Here is a 14,144-nt window from a genome sequence, read left to right as displayed (position 1 = left end):
TTAGAAACACCCTCCCCCACCCTTTCCCTCGCCTCACAATGCACCCAGATCTGACCTGGCCCTGGGCAAATCCCAGCACGTGGTTTCTGGGAATATTTGCTGGGACTCGTTCAGGAATCCCACACTCCTTTAGCGGTCTTGTCCCAAGAGCCTTTGTGGTCGGGATGCGCTGGCAGGAGTGTTTGTGGGAAGCGAATTTCAGGCCAAGCTCACAGTTATTCACTGAAACTGACCATGCAGCCACACACCCCTGTATGAAGTGCTTGCAAGCTCCCCTAGTCAGGGAGGACTAGACACAATATCATGGGACTTGGCTGGCAAATCACACCGAACCGAGAGAGTGCAGGCGTGGTACGTTTCAACGACCCGACACGCTGTACCCGGTCAATCCAGGGACAGCCCAAGCTGCAAAGCATCTGGGTTTGGAACCCACCATCGTTTGGGAGGTTTGGGCCCAGGCTGCTGGAATGCAGCCAGATGGTGGTGACTTCACTTTGCTCACTGTCAGCTGAGCTCGGGTCCGACCTGTGACCTTTAGAGGTGAAAATGGAGCCTCATGTCCTATTGCCATTTCTCTCCCTGATCTCTGCACCACAGTCTCCGTGGTGAAACAAACACAACCATGTTAATTTCAGCCCCATTCCTACAACTCTTATTTTCTTTTTACAAAAACATACATTGTTAAATGGAAAAGGATAAAAGTCGCCAGAACGTGTGTGTTCCCCCTCCCACCCCCAAGGTTCAAGGGTTTCAGGGCCAATGGAGAGTGAAGAGGATTGATTACCGTGTGTGTGTGTGTGTGTGTGTGTGTGTGTGTGTGTGTGTTTTTTTAAGTACAATTATGGGCCCCAATCCTTTACTTGGATCTGCATGGACAGATCTCTGGAGGGGTGCACAGGTTTGATTGCAGGGTTGGGGCCAAAGCCAGAGAATAAATGACATTGTGGCTCCATATTTATGCTCTCTGAACCACTGCCAAGGACACGGGAGTTGCCAGTCCTGCTCAGACCCCTGGCCATCTAGTCCAGTAAACTGTTTCTAGCAGTGGCCGCACCAGATGCTCCAAAGGAAGGTGTGAGAATCCCCTAAGCTGTGACTGTGGCAACCTCCTCTTTTCTGGTTGCTCCTTGCCCCCCTCCACGGTGCTCCGGCTCCACACGACCGGGAGCCTTCGGTGACAAACATTTGGACTTGAGTCATTGGAGCTGCTGTTTGGGCTAGGGACTCAATGCAGGCAGCCTTTGTGCGCCACTTCCAGTGCGCCCGCTTCTGAGCCCCGAGGGCAGCCAGGAGCTCATAGAGACTCGGGGGTAATGAAGCGTGACAGCGGGAAAAAGCTGTCCAAATATCTGTGTCCGTTCAGCTGCGGTTAGATTCCTCTCCCCCTTTTGGCTCCAGCCAGGTGCCCATCGCTACTAAACCCCTCTCTCAGCCCCTGCTCTGCATCCCCCATCTGCCATTAGCAAGAGCAGTTCCAGGGCGTTCAGTGTGTCTTATATTTTTATTAGAATAAATATTTGGCTAGAAGAGCTTCCTCTAAACGCGGCCCATCGCCTTAGGAGGAAAGGCAGCGTCCCGGCAGCCTGACAGCTGGCCAGAGCTGGGATACTGGAACTGTTTGGCTAAGCACATTTTATATTCCTGACAGTATTTGACATGGCAGGGAACCTAAACACACACACATGCATACACACACACACACACACACACACACGTACACACATGCACACACACGTACACACACGTACACACACATACATGCACACACGTACACACACATGTACACACACGTACACATACATACACATATACATACTCATTCACACACATACATGCACACACACACATATACATGTATACACACACACACATACACATACCTACACGTACACACACATACACATACACACCACATACACGTACACATATACATACGTACACGTACACACACATACACATACCTATGCGTAAACACACACTTACACATTCACACACACGTATCCATACACACATGTACATGTACACACATACACACACATGCATATACACGTACAAACATATGCACATACACATACTTACATACACACATGTACACCTACACACACCTACATGTACACATACGCACATGTGCATGTGCACACACATGCAAGTACACATACACACATACACCTACATGCATGTACACATATACATACACACACGTACACACCCACATACACAAACGTACATGTACACACATACCTATACATGTACACACACATACATGTACATGTGCACACACACGCATACACACATGTACATGTACACACATGTACATGTTCAGACGGGCACGTACACACACATACACATATACACACATGCTCACACACGTACACAAGATACACATACACAAATGTACGTGTGCACACACATATGCATACACACACACACCTACACACGTACACACATGTGTACACACACATATGCATACATGTACACATACACATGCACACGCATGCCCACTCACATACATGTACACATGTACACATGCATGCGTGCGCACACACACACATTTCTGGGAGGTTTCATCTTTTCAAGTCAGACTTTCCCCAGTGCTGGATTTCAGACAGAACAGTGTCATGCTGGTGTACCAAAATCGGCAGCACGGAGGAATGAAGCTGATCACGTCCCTGCTCCGTATTATGGAGCTCAGCATTATTGTGCTTCCTTAATCACTGGGGCCCTCTCCCAGAGAGGCAGAGCAGTCTACCGGCTTGAGCATGTGGCTGTGAGCCGTGAATCAACCGAATCAGCTACTTAGTGGCTCCCCACACTGAAGTCTGTGAGTGTCTGAATCTGTCCCTGGCTTGCTCTGTGACCCACTTTCCCAGGCACCAAACAGAACAGCTGCGATCTGTCCTCCTGTTGCTTTCTTTTATCTTCTCCGCTCTGTTCTACACCATGCCAGCCTCCCTCGGAAGGCCTGGCTAGAAATCGGAATTGCCAACTGTCTTCCTCTAGCGGGCACCTTTCCTTCCCAAGCGGAGAGAAATGAACTGGAGAAACAGTTAAAGGGGATAATTCACAGGCATGGGAGTAGCATATTAGGGCTCTTGGGAGATTCATTTGGGGCCTATTGACTGCAGTGGGCTATAGATCAGGCTCTGAAAGCCTGTACTGCAGTGCTTGGCAGCCAAACCGATTTGCTTGCATCAGCCTGGCAAAGGGGAAGGTTGTTTGGTAGCCAGAAATGTGGTGGGGGCTGGAGAGGAATCACTGCTCGTGGAGTCATTAAGGGAAGACAATTCTCTGAGGTGCACCAGAACGCTGTGTACCCTCCAGGCACCATGCTCTGGAGAGAGCCGACATATCAGCTGGATTTTCTTAAAGAACCCCTGTATCGAACAGATCTTGGGACAAGGAGCTGAGCCAGCAGTGAGAACATTTCCACCCAAAGGGGGCGCACTGCGAGAGAGTTGGAGTTCAGTTCCCCCGGCTTCCCGGAGAGCAGGAAGTGTCGCATGAGTAAGGACTGAGTCGAAATTGCACAAGAATGTCAGGCTTCTGCAGAATCAGACGTGTGAAGCTGAAAGGGACCTCAAGAGGTCAGCTAGTCCAGTCCCCTGCGCTGAGACAGGACCGTGTAAACCTTCACCAACCCCGGCTGGTGTTTGGCCAACCTGTTCTTAAAGTCCTCTGCTGATGGGGATTCCACAACCTCCCTTGGAAGCCTGTTCCGGAGCTTAGCTGCCCTTAGCGTTAGAAAGCTTTTCCTAATATCTAACGTACCGATTGAACCCATTACTTCTTGTCCTACCTTCAGTGGACATGGAGAACAATCGATCACCATCCTCTTTATAACGGCCCTGAGCATATTTAAAGACTGTGATCAGGTCACATAGAGCAGGACAATTACCCCCCATATTCATGTATTACACTCCTGTTACTACACCCCAGAATGACATTAGCCTTTTCACAGCTGCATCCCATTGTAGACTCAGTCGGTTTGTGACCCACGATAGCCCCCAGCTCCTTTTCAGCAGTGCTACCACCTCGCCAGTTATTCCCTGTTTTGTAGTTGTGCCTTTGAGTTTTCCTTCCTAAGCGTAGCACTCTGCTTGACTGAATTTCATTTGGCTGGTTTCAGACCAATTCTCCAATTTGTCAAGGTCGTTTTAAATTCTAATCCTGGCCTCCAGAGTGCTTGCAACCCCTCCCAAGCTCGGTGTCATCTGCAGATTTTAGTCACACGCTCCACTCCACTCTGCAAGTCACTAATGAAAATATTAAACGGTACCAGACGCAGGACTGACCCCGGCAGGACTCCACTAGGTACGTCCTCCCAGTCTGACGGTGAACCATTGAGCACGGTCTCCCAGCCACTTGGGCATCCATCTAGACCACAGCTCCCCAGTTCGCTTATGAGAATGTGTCAAAAGCCTCACTATAGTTTCATTTAAGTCAAGATTCATCGTGTCTACTATTTCCCCCCACCCATCCACTAGACCAGTAAACCTTTGGCCTCTTGTTCTTAATATTTATTATTTCTCTTTTATTTCACTGGATCAGGTCTTTATTTAGCATCAGTTTGCACCTGTCTTGTTAATAGCATTGATTAAAGCATTGTTTTAGAATGGCCATTTAAATTGCGACCCGGCCCTGCAGACCTAGGACACTGCAGAAGACATGTAACCCGGGCCTAGTATTTGGGGGTCTTAGCATAAGTGGGATGATACCCACCTACATGGTCCACGGATAAAGACCAGAGGCCGGATGCTGCTCTCAGTGACACAGGAGCAAGGCCTGATTCAAGTCAACGGACTCCTCGCGCGCTTAAGGTTACGCACAGGCTTAGCTGCTTTGCTAACAGCTACGAAACCAGCTGAGTTACATCAGTGCAGAACCGGTGCCAGTGAGCTGGGGCTCCGCTCCCTGTTTCTGAGGTTCTTCTGGCATCGGCCCGGTAATATATCAACTGCATTAGGAAACCGAATGCTTTCCCTTTGAGAGCTGCAAGAAAACCGGTGATGTCTGTTGAGGGGACAGAAGATGGCCACAAGGTCTATGATGGGGCAGAAGAAAGGATACAGGGAGGGAGTCCATCCCATTAACTGAGCCACGGGTCTTGGGATCAATTCGATTTCATCTACACAGGCATTGCATTCCAGCTTGACTTGCACGGCACGTTGATGGCAAACCGTGAGTGGGGTCCAGCGCCATCCCAGCTCCAGGGCGGGGTGGGGATGGTGCAACTTGTTTTTGTTCTGTTTCATTTGCCAACCTAGGCTAGACCCGAAGACCGTCCAATTCTGGGCGAGGTGCACTGGCGGTGGGACCCTTGCAGCCTCGTTTCAGTGTGTGTGTTGGGGGGGGACAGAGAGAGTTCCAACTCTTCCCCCCACCCCATGAAGGTATTCTGGGCTTCCAAGGTGCAATGATGGATGATGCTAGGCAGCGTACATGCATCATTGCTGGTAGATTATGCCAAGGGCCTATCTTTTCCGCCTAAGTGACGCTGATAATATGGCACATTGCCTACTCACAGCATGTCCTTCCTACAATGTGAGTCCGTCCTGTGGGGTCAGAAATCCAAGAGGAAACTCTGCCAGCAGCCTTCAGGGGTAACACATGCATTGGTAGTAGAGTGCAAGGGTAGTTCATTTAATTACATACATCAGTGACAGCACAGGACAGAGGTCACCAAGGGAAAGCAGGATGACCAAGAGGCAAGGACATGGGCAGGAGAGTCAGGAGACCTGGTTCTAATGCCGGCTTTGCCACCAATTCACTGTCTAAATAGACAAGATAGAAAAATAGGGAGAGGTGAAACTGAGGCACAAAGGTCACCCAGGGGATTAATGGTAGAGGTAGGACTAGAACCCAGGTCTCCTGAGGCACATGCCAGTGCCTTGTCTACTGGACTGCTCAGACCTAGTGATGGAAGTAATCTGGCCCTACTCCAAAGCCCATTGAAATCAATGGACAGACCCAGTGACTTCAGCAGACTCTGGAGCAGCCCCTATAGGTCCTGACTGACATTAACAGGAGCAGAATAAGGCTCTGGAATTGCTAAGCAATTATGGTTATTATCACCACCACCATCATCACCATCCCTGTCACAACACTAGCGTAATGGACCATGGTATTCCACTAGAAGGTCCCTTCCAACCCAAGTAATTCCACCTTCCACCAAGCTATGGAGGTACAAACCTATGGAGCAAGTGACTATCTTTAGGGACGCAAACCAGGTAGAAAATGTATGTACCCATTTTCCAGACATAACAGAGAGGGCCCATTCAGGACATGGAATTGGGGTGCCCATGTCATTTAAAATCACCCTGTCCACGAGAATAAGGATTGTCCCCTGGGGACAGAAATAAGAGTATTTGGTTCTTAAGAGACCAATCCAAACTGGCATAATCTACTGGAGAATCGCCTTTCTACTGTTTCCTGTGGAAGTGCTCGCCCCTGTTAGATTAACTGTCCTGTCCTTTCTCTCACCAGTGTGTGGCCAGCCAGTTCATCCTCTGCCTGGGATAATCAAGCGCATCATTGGAGGGCGGAACGCGGAGCCCGGCTTCTTCCCTTGGCAGGCCCTGATCGTGGTGGAGGACACGTCCAGGGTCCCCAACGACAAGTGGTTCGGCAGCGGGGCCCTCCTCTCTGACTCCTGGGTGCTGACGGCGGCTCACGTCCTCCGCTCCCAGCGCCGGGACAACACCATCATCCCAGTGTCCAAGGAGCATGTCACCGTCTACCTGGGCCTACATGACGTGAGGAACAAGAAGGATGCCGTCAACCGGACGGTGGAGGAGATCATCCTGCATGGGGGATTCGACATCCAGAACTACAACCACGACATCGCCCTGGTCAAGCTGAAGGAGAAGGTGACCATGGATGCCTACGTAATGCCAGTCTGCCTGCCCCAGTTTGAGCACGAGCTGGAAGGGCCTCACCCCAACACCTTGGGCCTGGTAGCCGGCTGGGGCATCTCCAACCCCAACATCACCGTGGACGAGATCATCAGCTCAGGGATGAGGACGCTGTCCGACATCCTGCAGTACGTCAAGCTGCCGGTGGTGCTGCATGCTGAATGCAAGACCAGCTACGAGTCCCGCTCAGGCAACTACAGCGTGACCGAGAACATGTTCTGTGCCGGCTATTATGAAGGGGGGAAGGACACCTGCCTGGGAGACAGCGGAGGAGCCTTCGTCATTCAGGACCCCGGGACCCAGAGGTGGGTGGCCCAAGGCCTGGTCTCATGGGGTGGGCCAGAAGAGTGTGGAAGCAAGCAAGTGTATGGGGTGTACACCAAAGTGTCTAACTACGTGGACTGGGTAGAGGAGAAGATGGGATCCTCACAGAGGTGGACATTCCTGGATCCTGAACTGAAGAGATGAGCTCGCCCCAGCCAGCAGGCACGACTCTGGTCTTCTGCAACCGGTAGCAGCAACTCTAAGTCCCCTCCAGCCTTATTTCACGGGGTTTGCTTGGCATCACCTTCCTTCATGTGCTGTCGTAGGAAACGTCCGCTCGGCAGTTCATGGGAAATGAGCTGATGGGCCTCAGACAGGTTCCTTAGCGGGACAGGCATCCACCTCACCCAGAAGATACCACCACAACTACCTGGCCCATGTGCCGGCGTCTCCGCAGAGGGGCCAAAGAATGGATGGGGCTGTGGAGACTGACCTGCACCCTCACTCTTGCTGGGGGATGGTTCCTTCAGGTCAGGGTTGACGTATCCTCACGGGGGAAGCCGTGCCTGCCACTGCCTGACCCGCATCTCGCACTGTGCAGAGAGGCCATCAGTACCCAGGGCTGTCAAGCCAGCACATTCCACCAGCTCTACACCCACTTCTGAAATTCCTCCGGGGCGGGGAGAGGCAGGAAAACCCAGCTGTACCGACACAGGGCCCACAAAGCCCTTCACCCTGACTCTAGAGAAAGAGCTCACCTCCTTGGTAGCAATAACAGGGGAGGGGAGGGGGTTCTTGCTGATCAATTTATCCTGCTTTATCTTCAAACCAAACTCCTGCTGGGAGCTCCCTTCAGCACCAGGCAGTCGGTGGTGTCCTAACATCAGCCCAGAATAAAGGCCATGGTTCCACCAGGGCTTCTGGCTCGAACTGGCTGGGTCAAGGCACCAGAATCAGGCCCTTAACTGACATGCATTTGGGGGCAGGGGGGGTCACTGGCCCGAATTCAGAGTGAAACAAGATATCCCAGCTCTGTCCTCTGAGGCCAGGTCCTGATTATCGTTTACACTGGTGTAGATCCAGAGTCACTCCACTGACTTCAACAACCCACTGGTTAGCAAGAAAGCCCCGGTGCACGCTTTCCCGGCTGTTCCCGCCTCTGTCTTCTCAGCTGGCTTTTCAGTGTGGACACACAGGAGCAAAGGTGTGAAATCCATCCCGCTCCCTTCCATTGGTGTCCTAGGCTGGAGTCTGGGAGGAGGTTTCCTCGCTCCCTTTCCTAGTATAGCATCAGTAGTTCAGTGATGATAAGGATACGCCCGTTCCACCTGTGCCATGAGACGCCTATAAGCACAGTACACGGAGGTGCACTGAGAGGCCTCTGTACTGTACTACACCCAGGCTTTTCCTTCTTCCCCCTACAAAGCGCAGACTGCCAAGCAACGGCCTGAGCTTATCCCAGATGGGGAGAGTCCGGGTGCATTTCATGGCACTTACTATGCATGACCCTTCCCCTGCTCTAGAGTTAAATGGGCCACATTGTCCCCGCTGAGCACGTCATGCTGGGAGTTACAGCACGTGCGATGGAGCTTAACACCATCAGTGCCTGGTGAGAGGACGAACCCCTCTTGCTAGCAAACCCAGCTTGTTCCGAGAGCGAGATGGGCAGAGGATAAAGCAGAATAAAGCCAGGCAAAGGAGTGGGGCTTGCATCCACACACACACACACACACACACACACACACACACACACACACACACACACACACACACACACACACACACACTGCAGCTTGGCAGGCGTTTGCAATCCTTTCCTTGCACTTCATTTCCAGCAGGGTATGCCCCATGTGAGTTCTCCTTTGCGTTGGAGGGTTCCCACAGCCAAATTGAGTCAAACCTCCCGTGGTTGCACATTGAAGCCACATAAAACTCCTGAGTTTGAATGGTGTCAGCACGACTCCATAAACTGACCCAGATTTGGGCAGAAGTCAGCCCCAGGCTCACTGGAGACTCATTTCTGGGTGTGGTGCATGTCACAGCTACCGGGCAAATGGCACTGCTGACCCCTCCTGGTCTCTCTGAGCGCCTCCCCCATCCTGAACCTCTGGCCTCGAGTCGTCAGCCGGCATAGGGTGGAATCACACGATTCTCCCTCTCTCAGACCGGGTCTGGGCTACACTCCCATTACGTTCAGCTCCTGCAATGGGCCGGGACGGTGGTACCCAGTGACCGGATCCCTCCTTAAAGCAAAGAATCGTTTATTTACCATTTCAGCGAAAGCGGCTTTTACAGACCAAAACAACACACTCCGTGCACGTCTAGCTCGCCAGGTGTTTAAACCGTCACCCTCATGAGGGTCGGTCTCCTCTGTGTGCTTGTGAACCCCCACGTACACTCCCATAGCGATGCCGGGTAGTAAAACGCGGAAAGGTAGTTGCTCTCCGATGGATACGTGCATGTAGCTTCTGCTGGGCCAAACCTTACTATTCTGGCTTGTTTTTACTCAGACCCGGGGAGCTTTGCCTGGGTACGGGGTGAGCAAACACCGAGCTAGACCCTCAGGCTTTGACCCACAATCATTTAAGCAGTCGTATAGCAGCAAGAGGAGCGAGATCCTCCAGAGACCAAAGGAACGTGTCTATTGTACACGCATGCTATGGCCTGTATTCCCGACTATGCCGCGTAGCTAGAAGATATTATATTTTTTGTACTCTATTCTGTCAGCTGTCGAACGCTGTGTATGGACAGTCTGTATCATTCTGACCGGGAAGGAAATAAAGCCCTGGTATGTACAAAGCATGTGTGCTGGCAATCCACTGTTCTAACCGGGAGACTGCAGCCTGAGTGAAGTTCATGGGACTGCCCCCTGCATTCACCCTGCTGTGCTGTGCTGCTCCCCTTCCACAACCTCGGGGCTTCTTCTTTCTGTGCATCCCCTCCCAATGCCCTGGCACCACTAGCGTTATCCTCTTCTTAATCCAATCACAAAAATAATGCATCAAAGCACGGGGAATAATGGGATGGGTGAGGCTCACCAACGCCCAACCCCTGCAGCCACGGGGAACTCGCCATATGTGGATACACCTATTTGATTCCAGCAGACAATCCCTGCTCCCAAAGGGAAGTGAAACATCACTCCACGGTCCTGCCAATGTGCCCTTGGGTGGGGATTTCCTTCCTGACCCACGATCAGTTTAGCCCTGTGTGCATCAGTGGGATTCAACCTACTAATGACCAAGTGTCCTCTCCTTGCTGAAGACTGAAAATCGGGGAACACGCTCCTCTGCACCGAGACTATCTGTGATGTGTCTTCGGGCAGAGAGGAAGGAGCAGAGGAACTCATATGAAACAACAAATACCTCCATGCAAACATCCTTCTAATAAAGGAGAGAGAGGGACGATAAAGTACACCTCTACCCCGATATAACGTGAACCAATATAACACGAATTCGGATATAACGCGGTAAAGCAGCGCTCCGGGGAGGGGTGGGGCTGCGCACTCTGGCGGATCAAAGCAAGTTCGATATAACGCAGTTTCACCTATAACGCAGTAAGATTTTTTGGCTCCCGAGGACAGCGTTATAATTGGGATAGAGGTGTATCAAAACTGGGGCTAACTAGAAGGCTGCTTTCAAAGTTTCCAAGTGGTTTGACAGCTTTTCATGCCGTGCCGACCCATCCCCAGCTGCTGGCATGCGCCGTGCCAATCCACCACCCCCGTCCTAGCTCTTTGAGTGCTGGTCCATCTTCCAGCATGGCTAATTCTTTGAGTGCAGTTCACCCCCGCACAGTGCCAGGCCTTTGATTCCCATCCCATCATCTCCAGTGAATAGTGCCTTCCTTTAGAAAGCGTAACCTACATAATTCAGAGTCATACCATGGGAGACCATGGACCATGCACATACTGGATTTATGATCCATCTAGCCCAGTATCCTGTCTTCTGACAGTGGCCAATGCCAGGTACCCCAGAGGGAATGAACAGAACAGGGAATCATCAAGTGATTCATCCCCTGTCACCCATTCTCAGCTTCTGGCAAACAGAGGCTAAGGACACCATCCCTGCCCATCCTGGCTAATAGCCATTGATGGACCTATCCTCCATGAATTTATCTAGGGTCTGTGGGACCCGGGCTTGTGGACTCGGTGTTTCTAAGGCTGGGTTTACAATCACTGAACCTGGGTCTCCCAGCCGTGCTAACGTGTCTATACTGCACCATGCAGACCTTCTGACTCAGGTCTGCAGCTCGACCTGCGTCCTCACTGCAGCATGACCAGCCGTCGACCTGAGTGACAGGTCTATGATAGAGCTATGAAGACCCTGGTTTACAGCGCCGTGGAAGACAAACTTTCCATGATGTACGAGCATCAGTCCCATTGACATTCAGTGTTATTGGTGCTTCTAAGTCACTTGGTCACCTCTGGAACTCTCCCCGCCTACTGCCGTCGGCCTCCTTGGCAACTTGCCTGCATAAGAACTGAGCCAAGGGACTCGGGACTTGTCCCAAAGTGCAGCTACATTTTTAAAGAAAAACAATATCTCCGGAATACAGGCTGCAAAGTGAGTTGCTCCATGAGCCTTTTCTCTCTGGAGGCCTGGGGTCCCCATTGGTTGGGTCTCAGGGATGCTAGGGGGCCATATTTTGCTCCATGATAATCTAGTATCTCCCAGGTAACTCCATCACACTTATGCCGGATATATTTAGAGAAATGACATCAGATGCGGGGGAGGTGAACTGAGGGGAAAGGGGTCTTGGGAACTGTTTAGAATTCAACAGGAGATGATTTCTTGTTGTTGTCTTGTAGTAACATCTGACTAGGCCGAATCCTGAAGTCCTGATGCACTCTTCACTCCAGTTTTACTCAAATTCCCAATAAAACAGAGTAAACAACTGATCTGGGGATTTGCCTCCATCTATGCTAGAAAACTTGGCGTCTCAGGTGGGTTTTGTCTGTGTCTCTCTTGTGTCTGACCTTACTCCTTGCGGTTTCAGTGTGTGGGAAGCCAAAGTTTTCCAGGAGTTGGCTGGCCCGGATTTCCAGTGGACACTATGCCAAGAGAGGAATATCTCCGTGGATCGCCATGCTGTATAGGGGAGGACAGCCCTTCTGCGGAGGCTCTCTGCTAGGTAAGAATCTCTTTGGTACTGAGTGTAATCTGAGATTAGACCACAGAGTGCATTGCAAAGCCATGAGTTAGACACTGAATGCTCAGTGACTGGAGGGCTATGAAGATGTCTCTACATGAAGTGGGTCCCATGCAACCTTGGAGAGCAGAGTTTGTTTTACCGGGAGAAGGAAATTCAGATCAGACACCAGGGTTCTCCCCTCATCTCTTCAGACACGACATAGGTGCCGGCTTCCTCCGAGCCATGCTCAACCCCCCGCTCCACCCCAGGCCCTGCCCCCACCTGACCCCTTCCCCCAAGCCCCCACCCCCGTCCCACCTCTTCCCACCCCCGCTCCGCCCCAGGCCCTGCCCCCACCCCATAGCCCCGTCTCTTCCTGCCCTGCCCCTGCCCCTGCCCCGCCTATTTCCTGCCCAGTTCCACACCCTCATCCCAGCGTGCCCCATCCCCACTCCTCCCCCTCCCTCCCAGAGCCTCCAGCATGCCGCGAAACAGCTGATCGTGGCAGGCGGCAAGTGCTAGGAGGGAGGGGGAGGTGCTGCTCGGCGGGGCAGCAAGCGGGCGGGAGGCACTGGTGGGGAGAAGGGGGAGCTGGCTGCCAGTGGGTGCTAAGCACCCACTAATTTTTTTCCGTGGGTGAAACACGACCTTAACTTCCAACCAGGCAGCCAGCAGAGGGGACAATTTAATACCTTTTTCCAAAAAGGCATCTCCGACACCCCCTCGTGCTGCCCTGGGACAGAAACGGGGATGGTTTGGAGTCCACACGCAAGACATGAACCCACCAGTGACTGGCCCACTAGGCCCACTGTTAAGTGAGCCATGCCCCTGGTGTCTGAGCACACGCACTGCTGGGGGATGGGCTATAAAGGAGATATAAGAACGTAAGAACGGCCATACTGGGTCAGGCCAAAGGTCCATCTAGCCCAGTATCCTGTCTTCCAACAGTGGCCAATGCCAGGTGCCCCAGAGGGAATGAACAGAACAGGGAATCAAGTGATCCATCCCCTGTCGCCCATTCCCAGCTTCTGGCAAACAGAGGCTAGGGACACCATCCCTGCCCAGCCTGGCTAATAGCCATTGATGGACCTATCCTCCATGAACTTATCTAGTTCTTTTTTGAACCCTGTTATAGTCTTGGCCTTCACAATGTCCTCTGGCAAGGAGTTCCACAGGTTGACTGTGCGCTGTGTGAAAATAATACTACTTTTGAAGCAAAGATATGCTCTGCTTTAAACCTATGCTGCGGGGTTCGATCCTGCATAGCACGGTCACTCCTGCGGGGAGGCCTAGGAGGGGAATGAGCACCTCCGAGCTGCATTAGCAGGCTGAGGCCCAAGTGTCAGACCGTGTCAGATATGCCTGGTCCCTGTGCAGACCTTGAACTCTTGCATGACAAGGCCTGGGCGTGCAGGGGGACTGAGACCCTCTGTGCGAATTCTGTGCCTACTGCTTACCTTGCCTGGAGCTCCCGCGTGGGCTCTGCCCCCAGCGGCGGGGGAGCAGAACGACCTAGTGCTGCCCGCTGGTTTCCTTGCAAAGACTCATGGAACTCTCCCCCCCACACACACGAAATACCGACAGGAGCGGGGTGGCTGGGTTGGATGGGCGCCATCTCGGGGCAGTGGGGAGCAGGAGACCGCCTCCTGCTGAGCAACTCCTGGGTTAGTTTGATGGATCAGCGGCTCTTTGGCCACCTTCTTGCCAGCTGTTTCCTTTGACCAGCCAGTAGCGGGTCTCAGGGCTCCCCTCCTAGAAGGCCCTGAGAGCTGGGACTCCCCTTAGGGTGAGTGGGCTTTGGCGGCCTCTCGCTTGTTTTCAGCCCCGTGCCCCAGGAGT

At 52.3% G+C, this 14,144-nt stretch overlaps 1 protein-coding gene across 2 annotated transcripts in view; it reads left to right on the top strand.

Moving 5' to 3' along the window:
• The window catches only part of MASP1 (MBL associated serine protease 1), a 69,200-nt gene that overhangs the window by 42,223 nt on the left and 12,833 nt on the right, over positions 1 to 14,144 (top strand). The window contains exon 11 of one of the 2 annotated variants that reach the window (XM_054039417.1): positions 12,171 to 12,305. In XM_054039417.1, coding sequence (XP_053895392.1) covers positions 12,171 to 12,305 — 135 coding nt within the window. Of the gene's footprint in view, positions 1 to 6,483; positions 12,073 to 12,170; positions 12,306 to 14,144 lie in introns of those variants that run through there. The other variant, XM_054039416.1, reaches the window with a different exon arrangement.

Source organism: Malaclemys terrapin, chromosome 9 (genome assembly GCF_027887155.1).
Source record: "Malaclemys terrapin pileata isolate rMalTer1 chromosome 9, rMalTer1.hap1, whole genome shotgun sequence".
Taxonomy (NCBI): domain Eukaryota; kingdom Metazoa; phylum Chordata; order Testudines; family Emydidae; genus Malaclemys; species Malaclemys terrapin.
Note: the sequence above shows the minus strand (reverse complement) of the source record. Positions and strands in the feature narration are given on the sequence as shown.